At 30.4% G+C, this 16,267-nt stretch overlaps 1 protein-coding gene across 8 annotated transcripts in view; it reads left to right on the plus strand.

The window, feature by feature from the left end:
* The window catches only part of LOC142328306 (mitochondrial protein C2orf69 homolog), a 77,265-nt gene that overhangs the window by 47,851 nt on the left and 13,147 nt on the right, over positions 1 to 16,267 (plus strand). For all 8 annotated transcript variants that reach the window (XM_075372063.1, XM_075372016.1, XM_075372031.1 and 5 more), the window contains 3 exons: positions 29 to 162; positions 12,369 to 12,519; positions 14,059 to 14,305. In XM_075372063.1, coding sequence (XP_075228178.1) covers positions 29 to 162; positions 12,369 to 12,519; positions 14,059 to 14,305 — 532 coding nt within the window. The remainder of the gene's footprint in view (positions 1 to 28; positions 163 to 12,368; positions 12,520 to 14,058; positions 14,306 to 16,267) is intronic.

Here is a 16,267-nt window from a genome sequence, read left to right on the forward strand (position 1 = left end):
GATATTAATGATTACTTTTTCTAAACAGGATTTCTTAGAGAGCATGGAGAAAAATAAAGACTCAGGAAGTCATGAATATTTAAAATGGAATTTGGAGAGTACTGCACATTTAATGCATACGTTCTTTCCTGATAAACATGTTATAGTTGTGAGACCTTCCAGGTATATTTACTTTTTTATTCTTATTATATTTTATAAATTGAAACTTGCTTTTGTGTCTTTATTTTCACTGTTAGTTAGTTGTTGCTTGACTTCAAAAAGATTAGATCAATTCGGCACAGATGTCTGTTGAATCAGGAATTGTTACTATATAGTCTGAAGGAAAACATTTACACCTTTTTGAAAATACTTGGAGATAATAATTTAGACTAACCTGCCGGGTTAGTCTAGTGGTTAAACTCATTGTCATAAAATCAGTTGATTTTTGAAGTTGAGAGTTGTAAATTTTGAGTCGTTTGTTGAGGCAGTTGATTTTAGACGGGTTAAAATACTAGACTGTGGATACCAGTGTTTTTTGGTGGTTTCAATTAACTACATTGGGAAGGCAGTTGCAGATCAACCATAAAACCTGCCAGGAAAATTGCAATGGCAAAAACATGAACATATATGGAATCACCAGCGATCGAACATGACTGAATGGCTAAATTTGATTTTTTTTATTAATTTAGTATCATTCAATTGTTCCCCCTATATTAGAAATACTAGGCCTAACTGTATTTTGAGCTTTGATAATCTTCAGTTTTATCTGAAGAGAATATGCATCTTTATATTTTCTTGTTTCATATTAATTGAGTTTAAGCCTGTGTTGTTTTTGTATTTTTTAACTGTATAAAATACTTAAATAATAATAATCCTTAAGGGTGGAAATTATAAAAAAATACACTTCAGCTAATAATATGTTTACAAAATACTGTAAGGTAAGGATTATTAGTTTAAAAACTGATTATGCAAAAGACTGGATTGTAACATTTTTTTTTTTTAGCTGTGGATCTGGAAGAAACTAAATTTGTGTTTAGGAAAACTTATCTCTGTCACCACCACACAATTCTGGTACTCTGAGGTAACCGAAGCAATCTGGTATTGTGTCACTGTAGTTGACATGATGACAACTATATATATATATATAAATAATGACAACTATAAATATATATTGCTATGTTTTCTCTTGCTGTAATCTGATATAGATTACAATTTTAAACAGTATCTGATAGAATAAAAGGGGATGTATTAAAAATATAAACATTTATCATCTAGAAGTTAATGTAATTATTTTGTTTTAGACTATTGTATTTAAAAATATCCTTAAAGAAAAATGGATTATAAAAACATATATATCCAAAAGGTTCAATTTGAATAAAATAGTCAGTCACAGGTTAAATTTAAATAAATAATAAGTTAAATTAAAAAATAGGTTTTTTAAATAAAATGTAAAAAATATTTTTTACTAATTGTGTGATGGAACAATGACTACATCCAAGCAGGAAAATTAAAGAATGTAATCACTTGTTATTTTTTACAATTAAAATATTACGTATTAACCCAGATTTTTCTTTTGGATGATAATTCACCATATGAGCTGGAAAAAAAATGTTTTTTATTTAACTTATCCCAAATGAGCATCAGTAAACCTGAATAAAATATCTGATTTGATTTGTTCTTGGAATATATTTTTTGTTAATTTTAGGGGTAAAGTATTTGCTTTTTAATGTTTCTTGTGTCTAACCCAACAGTGACTTTCTGTTTACTAGAACCATAATTTTACATTTTTTTTTTTATGTAGAAAGTTATTTGAAGAATATAATTTTTCATTGAATTAGTTTTGTACTGGAATTTACCACCTGATAAGTAACATTGTACCTACTGAGTACTTAATACACTAAATTAATGTAGCATCTTGCAAATCATCACAACAGATCTACTAATATTTTCATGTTATATATCTTTATTTTTCCTGTTTTTAGCCTCCGGTAACTACCGTTTAGATAATACTTAGATGATATGTATGAGTGTGAATGAAGTGTAGTCTTGTACATTCTCAGTTCGATCATACCTGAGATGTGTGGTTAATTGAAACCCAACCACCAAAGAACACCGGTATCCATGACCTAGTATTCAAGTCCATGTAAAAATAGCTTTACTAGGACTTGAACGCTGGAATTCTCAACTTCCAAATCAGCTGATTTGGGAAGACGCGTTTACCACTAGACCAACCCGGTGGGGTTCATGTTATATATCTAACTTTGTTGAAGTTTAAGTTTAAAATTATCATCAGTGATAATATGTAAAACTTTAAAAATATAATAAAATAATTTTTTTTTATGGATTATTAGCAGACTGCCTCTGTGAACTAATCTTGTTTTTATTATCAAGAAACAGTATTCAACTTTTATATTTTTATAAATAAAAGCTTTAATATGAACTTTGCTTAGTTGTTTCATAAATAAATAATTTTTATATCTTTTTTATACTAGCTATCAATTAGTCTGTAGTAGTAAAATTCTATGTTCAAATATATGACAGATTCTGAAATTTAAAAATCCTGTTACATTTAATCTTAAAGGAAGTAAATTATAATAATAGACGAGAATTGAAGTGCCAAATAAGAGAGTTAATAAAAATTCCAGATCTTTTGAAATATTCACTGGTATACAAAATTTTGTCCAATTACCAATTACATTTTTCGCTTACACATTCTAACCTTTCCTTGTTTAAAATCTTGACATTTGCTTAATTTTCAATTTATCTGTGTATTATTTAACCTGACAATATTAAGTCAATTCCTGTTCCATCTTAATTATGTTATTGTTGTTATTTTTGTCACTGTCTCTGCCTCTAAATTAATTACTTCACTGTTAGAAATTGTATTAATTATTTTATTGGTTGTACTAGGCGATAATATTAAACAATTATTAGTTTTAAGCATCAATGTGAGTACTGTAATTAAATAAATTATAAAATGTCGAATTCAGAACTGAAAAAATTAAAAAACAACATGGCATAATTAAAGGTCGCCTCACGCGATTTAAAACTTATGTTGACATCAGAGCCAACCGTGATGAACTAGGCCAATTAAAGTTACATTTAACGAAATTGAAGAATGCTGGTCTGAATTCGATTCTGTCCAGACTCAAATCGAATTATTAGATGAGTCTACTTCTGCTCCAGATTCTGAATGTGAAAATTTTGAAGCTAGATATTTCAATTAGTGGAACATGCTCGAAATTTTATTGAAATAAATTCCAGCAGTGACGAGAAGGTACTACCAGTAGTTAATGAAAGCATTCAACAAAATCAGTTAGGCCCATCCATTAAATTACCCACTATTAAACTACCTACTTTCACTGGACATTACGAAGATTGGTCGTCTTATTATGATACATTTAATTCAATTATTCATGTTAATGAATGTCTCACTAACATTCAAAAGTTTCATTGCCTAAAATCCAGACTAAAGGGGGAAGCTTCACAAACCCTGCAGTCTTTAGAGAGTTCTGAGGGCAATTACACAATAGCATGGGGCTTACATAAAGAAAGATATGAAAATAAACGATTTTTAATCACTAAACATGTAAGTGCATTGTTTAACCTGAATAGGAGTCGTCACGTAATATCAGACAATTGGTTGATTATACAGTGAAACATTTAAGAGCACCTAAATCATTAGGCCAGTCCACTGATCAATGGGAAACCAGTATTAATAATAATGAGTTACCTTCTTTTGATGAATTAATTAAATTTTTGCAAAAAAGTGGCAAATGTTAGAGGCTATTGTAAACAAGCCTGCCAATGCATTATCAAAATATACACCTCCTGGTTTTACTTACAAATCGCAAAAAAGCCACAAAAAACCCAGCAATTGGACATTTCTGACACAATCAAGTTATACTACTTCAATTAAAACCTGTCAGGTTTGTGACAAATTGCATCCAATTTATCTATGTGAAAAATTTAAAATGCTTGCTGTGCCCGATCATGAGAAAGAAATCAAACAATTAGGTCTCTGTTTTAATTGTTTGAGTTCAGATCGCCATAAAATTAGTCAATGTAAGTCAAGTTCTTGTAAATTGTGCGGTAAGAAACACAATACCTTGTTACACTATTCTAAAAATTTTGATAATGCTGAATCAAGTGCAAATGGTGATAATACTCAAACTACAACTCGGAATGTGCAGTAGTTTCAACCTCAAATTTAAACAACCTTCAAAATAAACGTCAAATTTTATTATCTACTGCATTGGTTATGTTTCTGATTGTCATAGTAGACCCAATTTGTGTAGAGTCCTTTTAGATTCTGCATCTCAAGCAAATTTTATAACTGGTGCAATGGCAAACAAACTGGGATTGAAATCAATCAGAATTAATTCAGCAGTAAGTGGAATTGGTCAGTCATTAGCTAAGGCTACGTGTTATGTCCGGTGTGTCATAAGTTTCAGATTCAATTCATTCTCGGCTACTTTAGATTGTATAATTCTTCCAAAAATTACTCAACCATTGCCTACTGCTCCAATTGCTAAATCTGAAATTCAGATCCCGTCAAATTTAAACTTAGCTGATCATCAGTTTTTTAATCCTAGTGATATTGATCTTCTCATAGGAGCCGAGTCATTTTTCAATTTGTTATGTGACGACAATTTAAATCCATTGGAAACTGACCTTATCCTGCAGAACACAGTCCTAGGTTGGGTATATCGCGAAACTCCAGCTGAACAGATTTTGAGCCAATCCGAGCTGAACAGATCTTCAGCCAATCCGAGCATTGTTTGTAACCTAACCACTGAAGATAGACTTGATATCCAGATCCAGAGATTTTGGCACACAGAAGAGCTTCAGGAAGCTGACTTACAGAATCAATCATCAGAATGTGAACAACATTTCATCGAAACGGTCACCCGTGATTCTGCAGGAAGATTTATTGTCAGACTCCCACTGAACTTAGTCCAAACACTGGGAGATTCCAAAGAAACAGCGGTCAGAAGATTCAAATCACAAGAAAGGCAACTTGTTCAAGATTTTTCGAAGAAGGGTAGATATATTGAGTTTATGAATGAGTAAAAGAGCTTGGTCACATGATTCCTGTTTCTGATGATTTGGATCCGATGAACGAAACATACTATCTCCCACATCATTATGTTCAGTTTGTGTTTACTGCTGACGTTGAGAAAATGTACAGGCAGATTAGAGTGCATGAATTTGACATCAATTTGCAAAGAATTGTGTGGCGATGTTCTCCAGAAGATACACTTCAAACCTACTGTTTAACTACTGTTACGTATGGAATGGCGGCAGCTCCGTTTCTCGCTACATGATGCCTCAACCAACTTGCTATGGACGAGAAATAGGACTTCCCAAAAGGGGCTGAAGTTGCACTGTCAGACTTTTATGTCGATGATTTACTGACTGGAGCAGATTCCATAACAGACGCTAGGGGGATTTAGGATCAAGTCATCCAGATGCTTCATCGTGGTGGATTTGAACTTAAGAAGGTGGCCAAATACTGAGCTTAAACAAACTACTTTAGAAAAACATAAGGTATCAGTACTTGTAATGTCTATCATTATATCTGACATTTGGGAAAAATATTCAACATTAACCACACTTCAAAGGGTTATTGCATTTTCTTTGCGATTTACTAATAATTGTCGAAAACCACTCAAGGAGAGAATAAATGATAAGTTTTAAGTCAATGAATTAAATAATGCTTTAAATCACTTAATCAAATTGGCACAGCGTGAACATTTTTCAACTGATTTGAATGAGTTGCAGCAAGGTAAACAAGTTAACAATTAAAGTACATCAAAAATACTAAATCCATTTGTCAACAATGCTTCCATCATTCGTGTGGGAGGAAGATTAGAACTGTCAAAACTAGAGTATGGCCAAAAACATCCAATATTTCTACCTTCCAAGCACTGACTTACCTACCTAATTATGGCACAGGAACACATTAAACAGTTACATGCTGGACCACAGTTTTTTGCTTTTTTCAGTCTGTCAGAAGTACTGGCCACTAAATGGACAAAATATCGTTCATAATTGTGTTACATGTTTTAAAATCAAACCTACACCATCATCACAACTAATGGGTAACCTTCCAGCAGCTAGGTTAGAACTTATAAAACCATTCATCAATACCAGATTAGACTACTGCGGACCGTTCCATGTGCGTACCAATAACAGAAGAGGTACTCCCACCAAGAAAAATTTACATTGCTGTGTTTGTATGTTTTACCACAAGGGCTATCCATCTTGAAATAATTGAGATTTAACCACAGAGTCCTTCTTGGGTGCTTTAAAAATGATTTATGGCTCGACATGGCAAGATAACATTTATATTCTGACAACACCACAACTTTTATGGGGATCAAAAATCAATTAAATGAATTTACAAATTTTCTTTTGAGTAAATCTAATCAAGAAAAAATTTATGTTTAGTTATCGCAAGACATCACATGCACTTCATACCACCACGCTCTCCGCATTTTGGAGGCCTATGGGAGGCACAGTGAAATCATTAAATTACCATCTGAAAAGAATAGATGGCAATAAGGTACTCACATTTGTGAGAAGATGTCTACAGTGTTTACATTAATAGAAGCTTGCCTAAATTCTACTATGACTCAACTATCCAGTGATCTTTTCAATTCGTATCTACTCACTCCTGCCATTTCCTTGTTCACTACGCCAATAGAACCAGATCTGCAAGACATTTGTATAAACCAGCTTTCATGATGGCAAATTGTGCAGCAGAACTTTCAACATTTTTGGAAATGATGGTCCAGTGAATATCTCAGTAGTCTACAGCAGCGTGGAAAGTGTACCAAACCATATTCAAATCTCCAACCTGGTGATTAAGTCCTCATCAAGGAAGACACCTTACCATCTTTAAAATGGCGTTTGACAAGAGTCCTCACTCTACATCCTGGTTCAGATGGATTCGTAAGAGTTGTATCAGTTAAGACAGCTACTAGAATACTTAAAAGAGCTATCCATAAGCTTTGTCCTCTTCCAAAAAAAGATGACCTAAAATGTGATATTTGATTGACCTGTGTAACATCATTTATTGTTAATGTTTAGTTTCAGTGTATGCACAGACAATTTTGCATTCTAAGTTTTTTTGTATACTGATGTTCTTACAGACTTTGTATTTTATTATTTTGAACTGTTTAATTTGGTTGTATTTTCTCATAGCAGTAAGTTCTTGTGTGTGTATAACCTTTGAAGGGGTTCCCTTCAAGGTGGGGGGCATGTTGAGTCTTTGGAGTGTGTGTGATGTGGGGTGTTTGTGTGTGGGTTATGTTCGTAGTTCTGTTGGTGTCGAGACATTGTATATGCATTTCAAGTATGAACATTGTGCAGTGTATTTCAGTCGGTAGTGACAAATTTATAATCGCTAATAAATAATAAATTTTGTGGTGCTACCAGTGGCTCTTTTTCTTGTGCAACCCCAACAATTATAATAAAAATGCATTTTAATTATGTAATGTTTTAAAATTAAAATAGTTTTCTCTAAAAATACTTATGTGGTAGACTAATTCTGAAACCATGTTTGAATTCAGCACAAAAATACTATTAGATTCACCCATTTTCACTTCTGGGTCAAAAAATAAGTCAAATTTGTTGTATCAGTGTATATATATTTTAGATTTTGTTGTTTAGATTACTCTTCATGTAAAAACAATACTTTTTTTGATAAAGGACGAGTTAAAAATTACAAATTTGAAAATCCAGTGGTTGAAATTCACAGTAAAACTGTTCTCAGCATGTATGCAGACCTAATGCAGCCATTTTCTCTAATGAATGGATTACAATGAACTTAGCAATATTAATGATATTTATAATGACTAAAATGAATCAAAGAAGTTAAGATTGGTAATTATTGCTATACTACCATCTACATATAACTTATGAGAAACTTGATTTTTCTGGAGATTATTTTTCATCTTTGCAATAAATAAAAATTAAAAAAAAGTATTTAAAATAGTATTTTCAATGGTAGCATAATGAGAAATTTACTGACTTATTGTCGAGAGATAAATAAATGATGAACATTTCCTTTGATTATAAATTACCTTTTGGAATGAACAATTTAACCCACCTTCATTGAAATTTATTTTTCAGACAAGGACATACAAATTGAAAAGAAATATGCTCACAATAAAAATTAGTTCTTATATTAGGAGAAGAGATTTACTAAAATTGTAGTAAATAAAAATAAATACCTGTTATTTGTATTTAAAAACTAGTAACTCATCAGAGTGGAGAAACTAAACTCATTTTATCTATGCTGAAATTTAATTTCTCAGCTTCTCAATAATTATATAAATTTAAAAAAAAAAAAAATATTTCACGTACAGTTCTAATTATTGAGCATGTGTCCATACATATCTTAAAGTGATATGTGTTAAAATAAAGTTACATGGATGCTAAGCCGCAGACTGCATACAGCAGATGAGATGCAACAGGAATACAGATAAAATGTAGGTCTACATAAAATATTGATCTGGTCCTGACAAATATGAACAACTGTAAAAAGGATTTAATATATTTTATATAGAAGATTTATTTCTATGTGAATCATCTTTTTTTTTTTTTTTGCTTGATGATAAGCAAGCTTGAAGCTTGTGTGTGGGATATGGAAGAATGTAATTCTGTTACATATGAAAGATGCCTGACTGGGATTTGAACCCAGGACCACTGGATGAAAGGTTGTGATGCTACCACTCTGCCAAGGAGATCGACACAAAACTTTATCAGAGATTTATTTAATTGGAGGTTGACATTTAGATTACACAAAACTTTTGCCTGAAAAATGTCTGCTGAAACAAAGCATATATGCTACATTTTTTTTTTTTGCCTTTATGTAAATTTTAAACTGTATGTAATTTTTACATACACAATCACAAGGATTTGTAAAAGTAGGAATCCATCAGAAAACAAAGCAGAGTATGTATGATATGTTTTTCTTGTCTCATCTGTATCATGACTCCAATTACAGTATGTATCTCCTACGCTGCATTACATTTACAATTCAAAATTATTTTGCCCCACCAGATTCTATTAAACTTTAGCTCTTCAACTTTAGAAATTAAACAACCCAAAGAAAATAAAATTACTTCTACACTTCCTAAAATCTTTCCTTGTGTCAGTTGTATCAAGTGTTTCAATTTTTCAAAGTGATCATGTGACTGTTGATGAGAGCGTAATTACAGCTCCATTGTTAACAGATAACAATATTTTGGAGATAGTGCAAGTTAATCTCTGTGAAGTGCTGATGAATTAAACATTGAAAAAAATGATGCTTCCGCTAATGAAAATTTAACTGGAAAACCAAAAACATTAAACCAGAATACTAAATAAACCATTCATATGTAATTACATGTATTGTAAATACATATTATTTTGCAAATAGTACTGTACAGCTTATTAACATTCTGTTTGTTTCAAATGGTCTCTCATATCTGTTTAATTTTATTTCACTCTCTATTACCTTCTCTTTCTATTTTTTAACTGATTTTTTTAAGAAAATAACTGATAATTGTTGTTTCATGTACATTTTACACTGAATTTTTGCATTGCATAATTTCTAATAAAAGATGTTTTAATATGTTTTTAAGCTTTAGTGTAAGAAACTGACATGTGTGAGAGTTCCTTTCACTGTTGAAAGAAAAGAGTGATTGTGAAGTATGTGAAATACATTGTGTTTTACATGTAATATAAAAACTGTCCTGCTGGAAGGTTACTGTCCTGCTCTATATTATAAGGAATCTCTTAGGAAAACATATTTAAATGAGAAAATTGGAAATGACCAATCCTCATTATTTGTTGATTTTTTTTTGCAGGGGTTTTTATTATAGAAAATTACATATGTGTTCTTAAATCAAATGCAATTGAATCAAGATTGATTGTTTATTCTTGTTAATTATAAACATGTTCTTTAAACACCAGTTTTGTCCCCTGAAATTTCCCCACCACAGCAGCTCAAAAAAGTTGTGAGTTGAACCTTCTGCTGTTGCCTGTATTGTAAATAACTTTTTTTGCCCTTTTTAGACATAAATTACATGTAGTTAATTTTTTTGCAGCTATTGTTAGTTTCAGCTTATATGATTTATTGCTTTTCTTTCTGCTGGCATCTGTTACAAGAAATTGTAGAGCCAAGTTGTAGTATGCTTTTTTTATTTTGTTTAAATATTATTATTAACTGGTATTAATCAGTACCAGTATAGCACCACTTACAAGTATTGCTATCAAGGTGCTTAGTTTAAAGATGTCAAGTGCTGCTTTTAGGACTACAGTATATTTTGAATTTTACCTTTTCATACATGTATATAGAATATCTATTACGTTTCATCTAATGTTTGTAGCACAAATTAAGAAGAAAATCTTCACACTAGGTTAGGAATTAAAGCCATACTTTTCATGGCAAAGTTAACAAAGTTGCTAACGTTAGGATTGCAGCAACTTATTTTCTGTTGCTGAACATTTATATGTTGAGTATGACCAATTAACTGTGAGACAGGCCAGTCACAAACCTGCATTCGTAATCATGTCTGTATGTTAACTGTCAGTAATGAAAGGTATATCTTTTCAGCCCACTGTTTTTTTTTTATCTCACTAATATAGTAGATTAAAATTAGAATGATACTACTAATAATAACAACATAGATGCCATGCTTCACAAATCTCAATAACAAACTTTTAAAACTGAAAACAGTGCGCTCATTCCATACTAAAAGATGCTGTTGCCAAGATGAAATGCTACTGTGAAAATGTCAGTGTGAGAATGTTGCCAGTTAATTGCCTAAACGCAATTTTATAATACTCAACCTCATTTGATTTAACTGAATTGGTTTTTCTTACTTGCAAGAAAAAGTATCCAATGGAGCAATATTTTTATCCTAAATGATAGCTGCTTCCACCATAGTTTCTTGGAAATATTTATTTTTTGGTATTGCATGGTGATAGGCCGTGTTCATTTATATTGTATCAGTGCTACGTAATAAATGACAGCTGTTCTTGTTTCATTAGAATTGTTACATTAATAAGTATTTTAGTTACTCACATTCAGTAATACTTTTTTTCATTGAGGAGTAGTTATCCTAAAAAATCTTGAAATACTATATATTCTTACTTATTAACTAGATAAAATCAACTTTATTTAAATTATTTAGTATAATTAATAACCTACTACAATTACAGGTCAAAAATTAATGTGTATATTAATGATTATAATATTAACCATTAAAAAAAATGAAATTAAGAAATCTTTAGTTGATTTTTGAAATAAATAGTGTACTTTCCATCTCTATACTTGCAAGAAAATTAGGTCAAATAATTTGATTTCTGTTCTGGCTCAAACCAGTTTATTATTTTATAAAAATAATATGTAGAATTAAAAGGAAAAATGAACATATCAGTATTACAAGAAATATTTTATATTCAACATAACCACAGTCTACTATACTATATACTTTCTATTTTACAAACATGGGTGATGAGTCGCTAAATTATATTATAATATTAAATTATAATATTAGAAACATAGAAGCCAAATATTATAACTGGCAAAGTAAATAAAATTTTCTTACATGTATGTTACTTACATTTCTTTCTTGATGGCTCAAATTATCAGCTCACCAGGTTGGTCTAGTGGTGAACGTGTCTTCCCACATGAGCTGATTTGGAAGTCGAGAGTTCCAGCGTTCAAGGTCTAGTCTAAAATTTAAAATCATTTAACAGAACAAAAACTTGTTTTTATTTATCCCAAAATTTATTTCTTAGTTATTCAGCAATTCATCAAAATAAAAATATTAAGTAAAATAGATAACTATTTCAAAAACTTAACTTCTATTAACTTAAACTTAACTTCTATTTTTTATATTATGAGAAGTGGAAAGAACTCTGCCTAAACAAAGAATCAGTCAGCATGTTTGAGAACATACATAAGTATATATGTATAATTAGATTTTGACATCTCCAGCAGAATATTACAGAAAATATGCTAATGATTCCATTTATATTTAAGATAGAGCAGAATAATACATTACTGGTGAACAGATGCTTATAAATTGTTAGCAGTTTAGATTTATATGTTGTTTATTTTTATGTTGTTCTCAATCATTAAGAATGCTTTGCACAAATATTGAGCAAAATACAAAAAGTATTTTGAATCATGTCTTCCATATATGTGGGACATCTATTATTTTCACAGTCAGTGTCTGTAGTCCTGTAACAAATCACTGCATCTAAGAAACAGTGTTTACACCTTTTGGTTATTTCTAAATCAAAATCAATAAAATGTATATAAAAATCAATATATATATATATATATATATAATAAATAAATAAATAAATAAATTTGTTTGTTTCAGGATGGATTTTAATACTTATAGCTGTTTTGAAAATTTTGTTCCTGTGATTAAGTATGGTACACCTAAGCACAGACCAATGCATAACGCCCTCCAACACTTAGAAAAACTTCTTGAAGAAGTTACTTTGAAGATTAGGCAGTTACCAAATATGGTAAACAATTCACTTCATTTCCTCTGTTATTATTTTTAGAGATTTTTTCGTTAATTATAAACATGATGGTATGTATTTGAAAGCACTGATGGTATTTTTTTTTTATGAAAGCTACTGATTTAATAGTCATAATCATAGTCCACTGTACATTGATTTTTCATTTTAAAATACGTTTTTGTATTTACTGAGTTTGTTTTTTGGTGTTTAATACTTTCCTGTGAAAGTATTCAACAGAACCTACAAGTTTTAATTCAAATATCTATGTCTTAATTTTATTTCAGTAGAAAGTTTGTTTAAAACTGAGATTCCCCATTTTCAAATTTTCAGCATCTTATGGCACCATGAAACACGACGTGCTAACTGATCATAGGTCAAGTTATATGGTACCCAAAGGGTACAAAGCTTTCTAACTTGAAGGTGGTTTCACAGAATAGCACAATCTGCTGGTGAATTAATGCCCAAGGTCACCTCTATTTGGTGGTAGGTCACATACCTGTCTCAAGCATTTTTCATACTGTAGCTATTTTTTTTATTAGTTACAGAGGTTGACCTGACAGAGCCTCCTGAAGGCCAAAATTTCCTCTTTCAAACTCTCTGTGACATCTATAAATATTGTTGTATGATGAGAACAATCCTCTCCAAGCATAACAGTCATTTCCTCTTAACTGATCAACACACGCAAAAATTGCCCAGGATTCATTTTTTGACTATGACAACATCACTACCTAACACAGCTAAAAAGTAAATTTTGTTGAGTCAGTGACTAGAGTGGCTACAGTGCAGGTTCATTACTAAACACACACTAACTTGTAACTACCTGTGATGATCCTTTGCATTGTATTGCAAACCTTTCCTACTGCCCTTTGTATGGTTACCATTCAGGTACTGTTATAAAACAAATTTTAATATTTATTATCAGATTTAAAAAAAAAAATATTTCACTGGGTGAGAGAAAATGTGTCTACAAATTAAAAATTTTTTAATTATGTTTTTAATTAAAGTATGTAACAAACTTATATCAGTACATATTACATATTTTAGGTTACTTATCATTTCATCTATCCTTGCTAAAATATGTGTTTGCATGTTTGAGGATGTAATACAATAAAGAAAAGAATATTTTTAAGTAACTAAAATTTCATTTTAGTCATATTTGATTAAGCAGAATATTAAAAGATAATTGTTTTGTTTTTCTGATGACATTTATGAGAAATAACTTTCACCTGGGAAGTTCTTCGGCTGCACATGCTACAAAACTTTCATTTCATATTTATTCCCCTGCATAAAAAACAGCAGATTAACTGAAATACTTCTGTTAGTCTTATTTTAAATTAGGTTGAAAAAGATCTGATTGTATTATTCAAATATCAGTTTCTAAGAATTACTTTTAGATATAATCTCTTTTTTATTATGAAAGGTGCTGTTTCCTAGTGAATTAGTACATTTATTGATATAGTCTCTCTCTCTCTCATATGTGTGTGTTTGTCTGTCTGTCTTACATGCTTTAATAATTTCATAATTATATTTTTTTAATTGAAGGTGGCTGAAGGTGTTGCAGACTTACATAAAAGTGAGTTGAGTTTGATAGGGTTCAGCAAAGGCTGTGTAGTACTTAATCAGTTCCTATATGAGTTCCATTACATGAAGACTCTTGCTCCAGACGATGAAAGTATGTCAAGAATTGTTTCTAGAATTAGTGAAATGTATTGGTTAGATGGTGGTCACTCTGGAGGAAAAAATACTTGGATTACCTCTCGTTGCCTTCTTGAAACTTTAGCCGGGTTAGGTAAGGAAATTCTTGATATGATTATTATCTTCTTTAGCATTTTGGTTTTTTATTTATGTAAATAAAACATTATTGTGATTTAATCCGTTTCACTTCAGGACAAAGTGTTTTGTATTGAAAGACTGAAACATTTAATATTACAGAGATAATTTTGTTGGTAATAGGATTATATTTATGATATGCATTAGTGGAATGATGTTTTTCCTGATTGGAAAGTATCCAGCATTGAGACATTGGTTTTATTTTAACTCCAGTGATCAAGCACACTGATAAAGTTTACATTTAATGTAATTGTAAAAACAGATATACTTTTACTTAAATATAAAGTAGTGTCTAACTACTAGTTGTTATCACAAATGATTTATGATTTTGGCTGAAACACAATGTACAGTTGTTTCAGTCACATTTTTTAAGCTTTATCTAACTAGTATTATTAGTTAAAACACAGACTAACAGACTAATATTCTCACAATAATTTAACCTTTTGTCTATTTATTTGTACAGCACAATTCAAATATTTGGGACTTGAACTTTCAGAGGTTGATTTGTAACAGCATATTACTAGCTAATCAGTGATAGTATGTTTATTAAATGAATTATTTTGTGAGTTACTGTAATTATATTTTTATTTCGGGACACAAAGGAAACGCACAGATTTTCCGACCACATTTTCTAATTGATTTTCAAGCTGTAGTAGCAGTTTGTAATGGTAAATCATCTGTAAATTAAGTTAATAAAGTGAAAATTATTGTTTTAAAAATTAAGTTTTAAGCATAAAGGACAAAATATCTTAGATTCAAAACATTTTTTTATATTAAATCAAATATTAAGCTATATATTGAAAAATTAGATAAAGGTTTTCCATGCAAAAAAGAAGGTTGGTGTGTCACTTAAGGCATTAAAAATTAATCTATTTGCAAGAACATTTTTATTCTAGGCTTTATTTTTAAATAATGGGTAGTAATAAGTAGTATAAGTTTTTTATTAAACTTTGAACATTGATGTGGTTTTGAGAGAATGTACAACTTTTAGTGTCAGGAACAAAAGATTATGTCTTCCATTAACAAATATAACTCCCGCCTTAAATAATGAGTTAAGTTTTTTTTTAAACAAATAAATAATTTTAAACCATGTAAATAAATGAGGCAAGTGAGTAAAAACTAAAAAATCTCAGTAATGATTTGATAATTAAAAAAAATATCATAGCTGTATGACCTTCAAAAAAGTTTTAAGATCATATACGTGACCACATATTCCAATGTAAAATTTTCTCTCTTTTCATTAATGGGGTCAAAAATAGGCCATTGCAGACAGAAAAATTGTGATATCTTGAAATAAGGTCAAGTTCAAGGTCACCATGAGGTGACCTCTCCAATCTGAGTAACTTTTGTTTAGGTCATTTTTTTGTATTGTGTGTTGTTTACGAGAAAATCACCTAGAGCAATTAAAATGAAACACTATATATATATATATAGTGTTTCATTTAACACTGATCTGTATCCTCAGTCATGATTGAAATAATTCCATTATGTAAACAATAGCAACACTTACGCACTTTTCATATTTTAGTATTTTTATTTTTAGATTTCTCTAATGCAATAACAGAATGATAAAAAAAAAATATAAAAGTAAAAATAGTGACTTTCATTTTTACTTTATTACTTCCTGGTACGAAGTAAAGGAAGTATTGTAATTGCAAAATATTTCGGTTTTCAGATTTCAATGGAAATATCCATTTTGACTATCCCTGAAGCCATTTTTACTAGTTTTGGCATGATGTTTATGTGTACGTACGTATGTATCTCACATAACTCAAAAAACGATTAGCTGTAGAATGTTGAAATTTTGGATTTAGGACTGTTGTAACATCTAGTTGTGTACCTCCCCTTGTGATTGCAATTGACTTGACCAAAAGAGCCCTCATTAAGAGATTTTCAATGATAAGTGGTACCTATTTTCATT

This window comes from Lycorma delicatula, chromosome 1, assembly GCF_047948215.1.
Source record: "Lycorma delicatula isolate Av1 chromosome 1, ASM4794821v1, whole genome shotgun sequence".
Classification (NCBI taxonomy): Eukaryota; Metazoa; Arthropoda; class Insecta; order Hemiptera; family Fulgoridae; genus Lycorma; species Lycorma delicatula.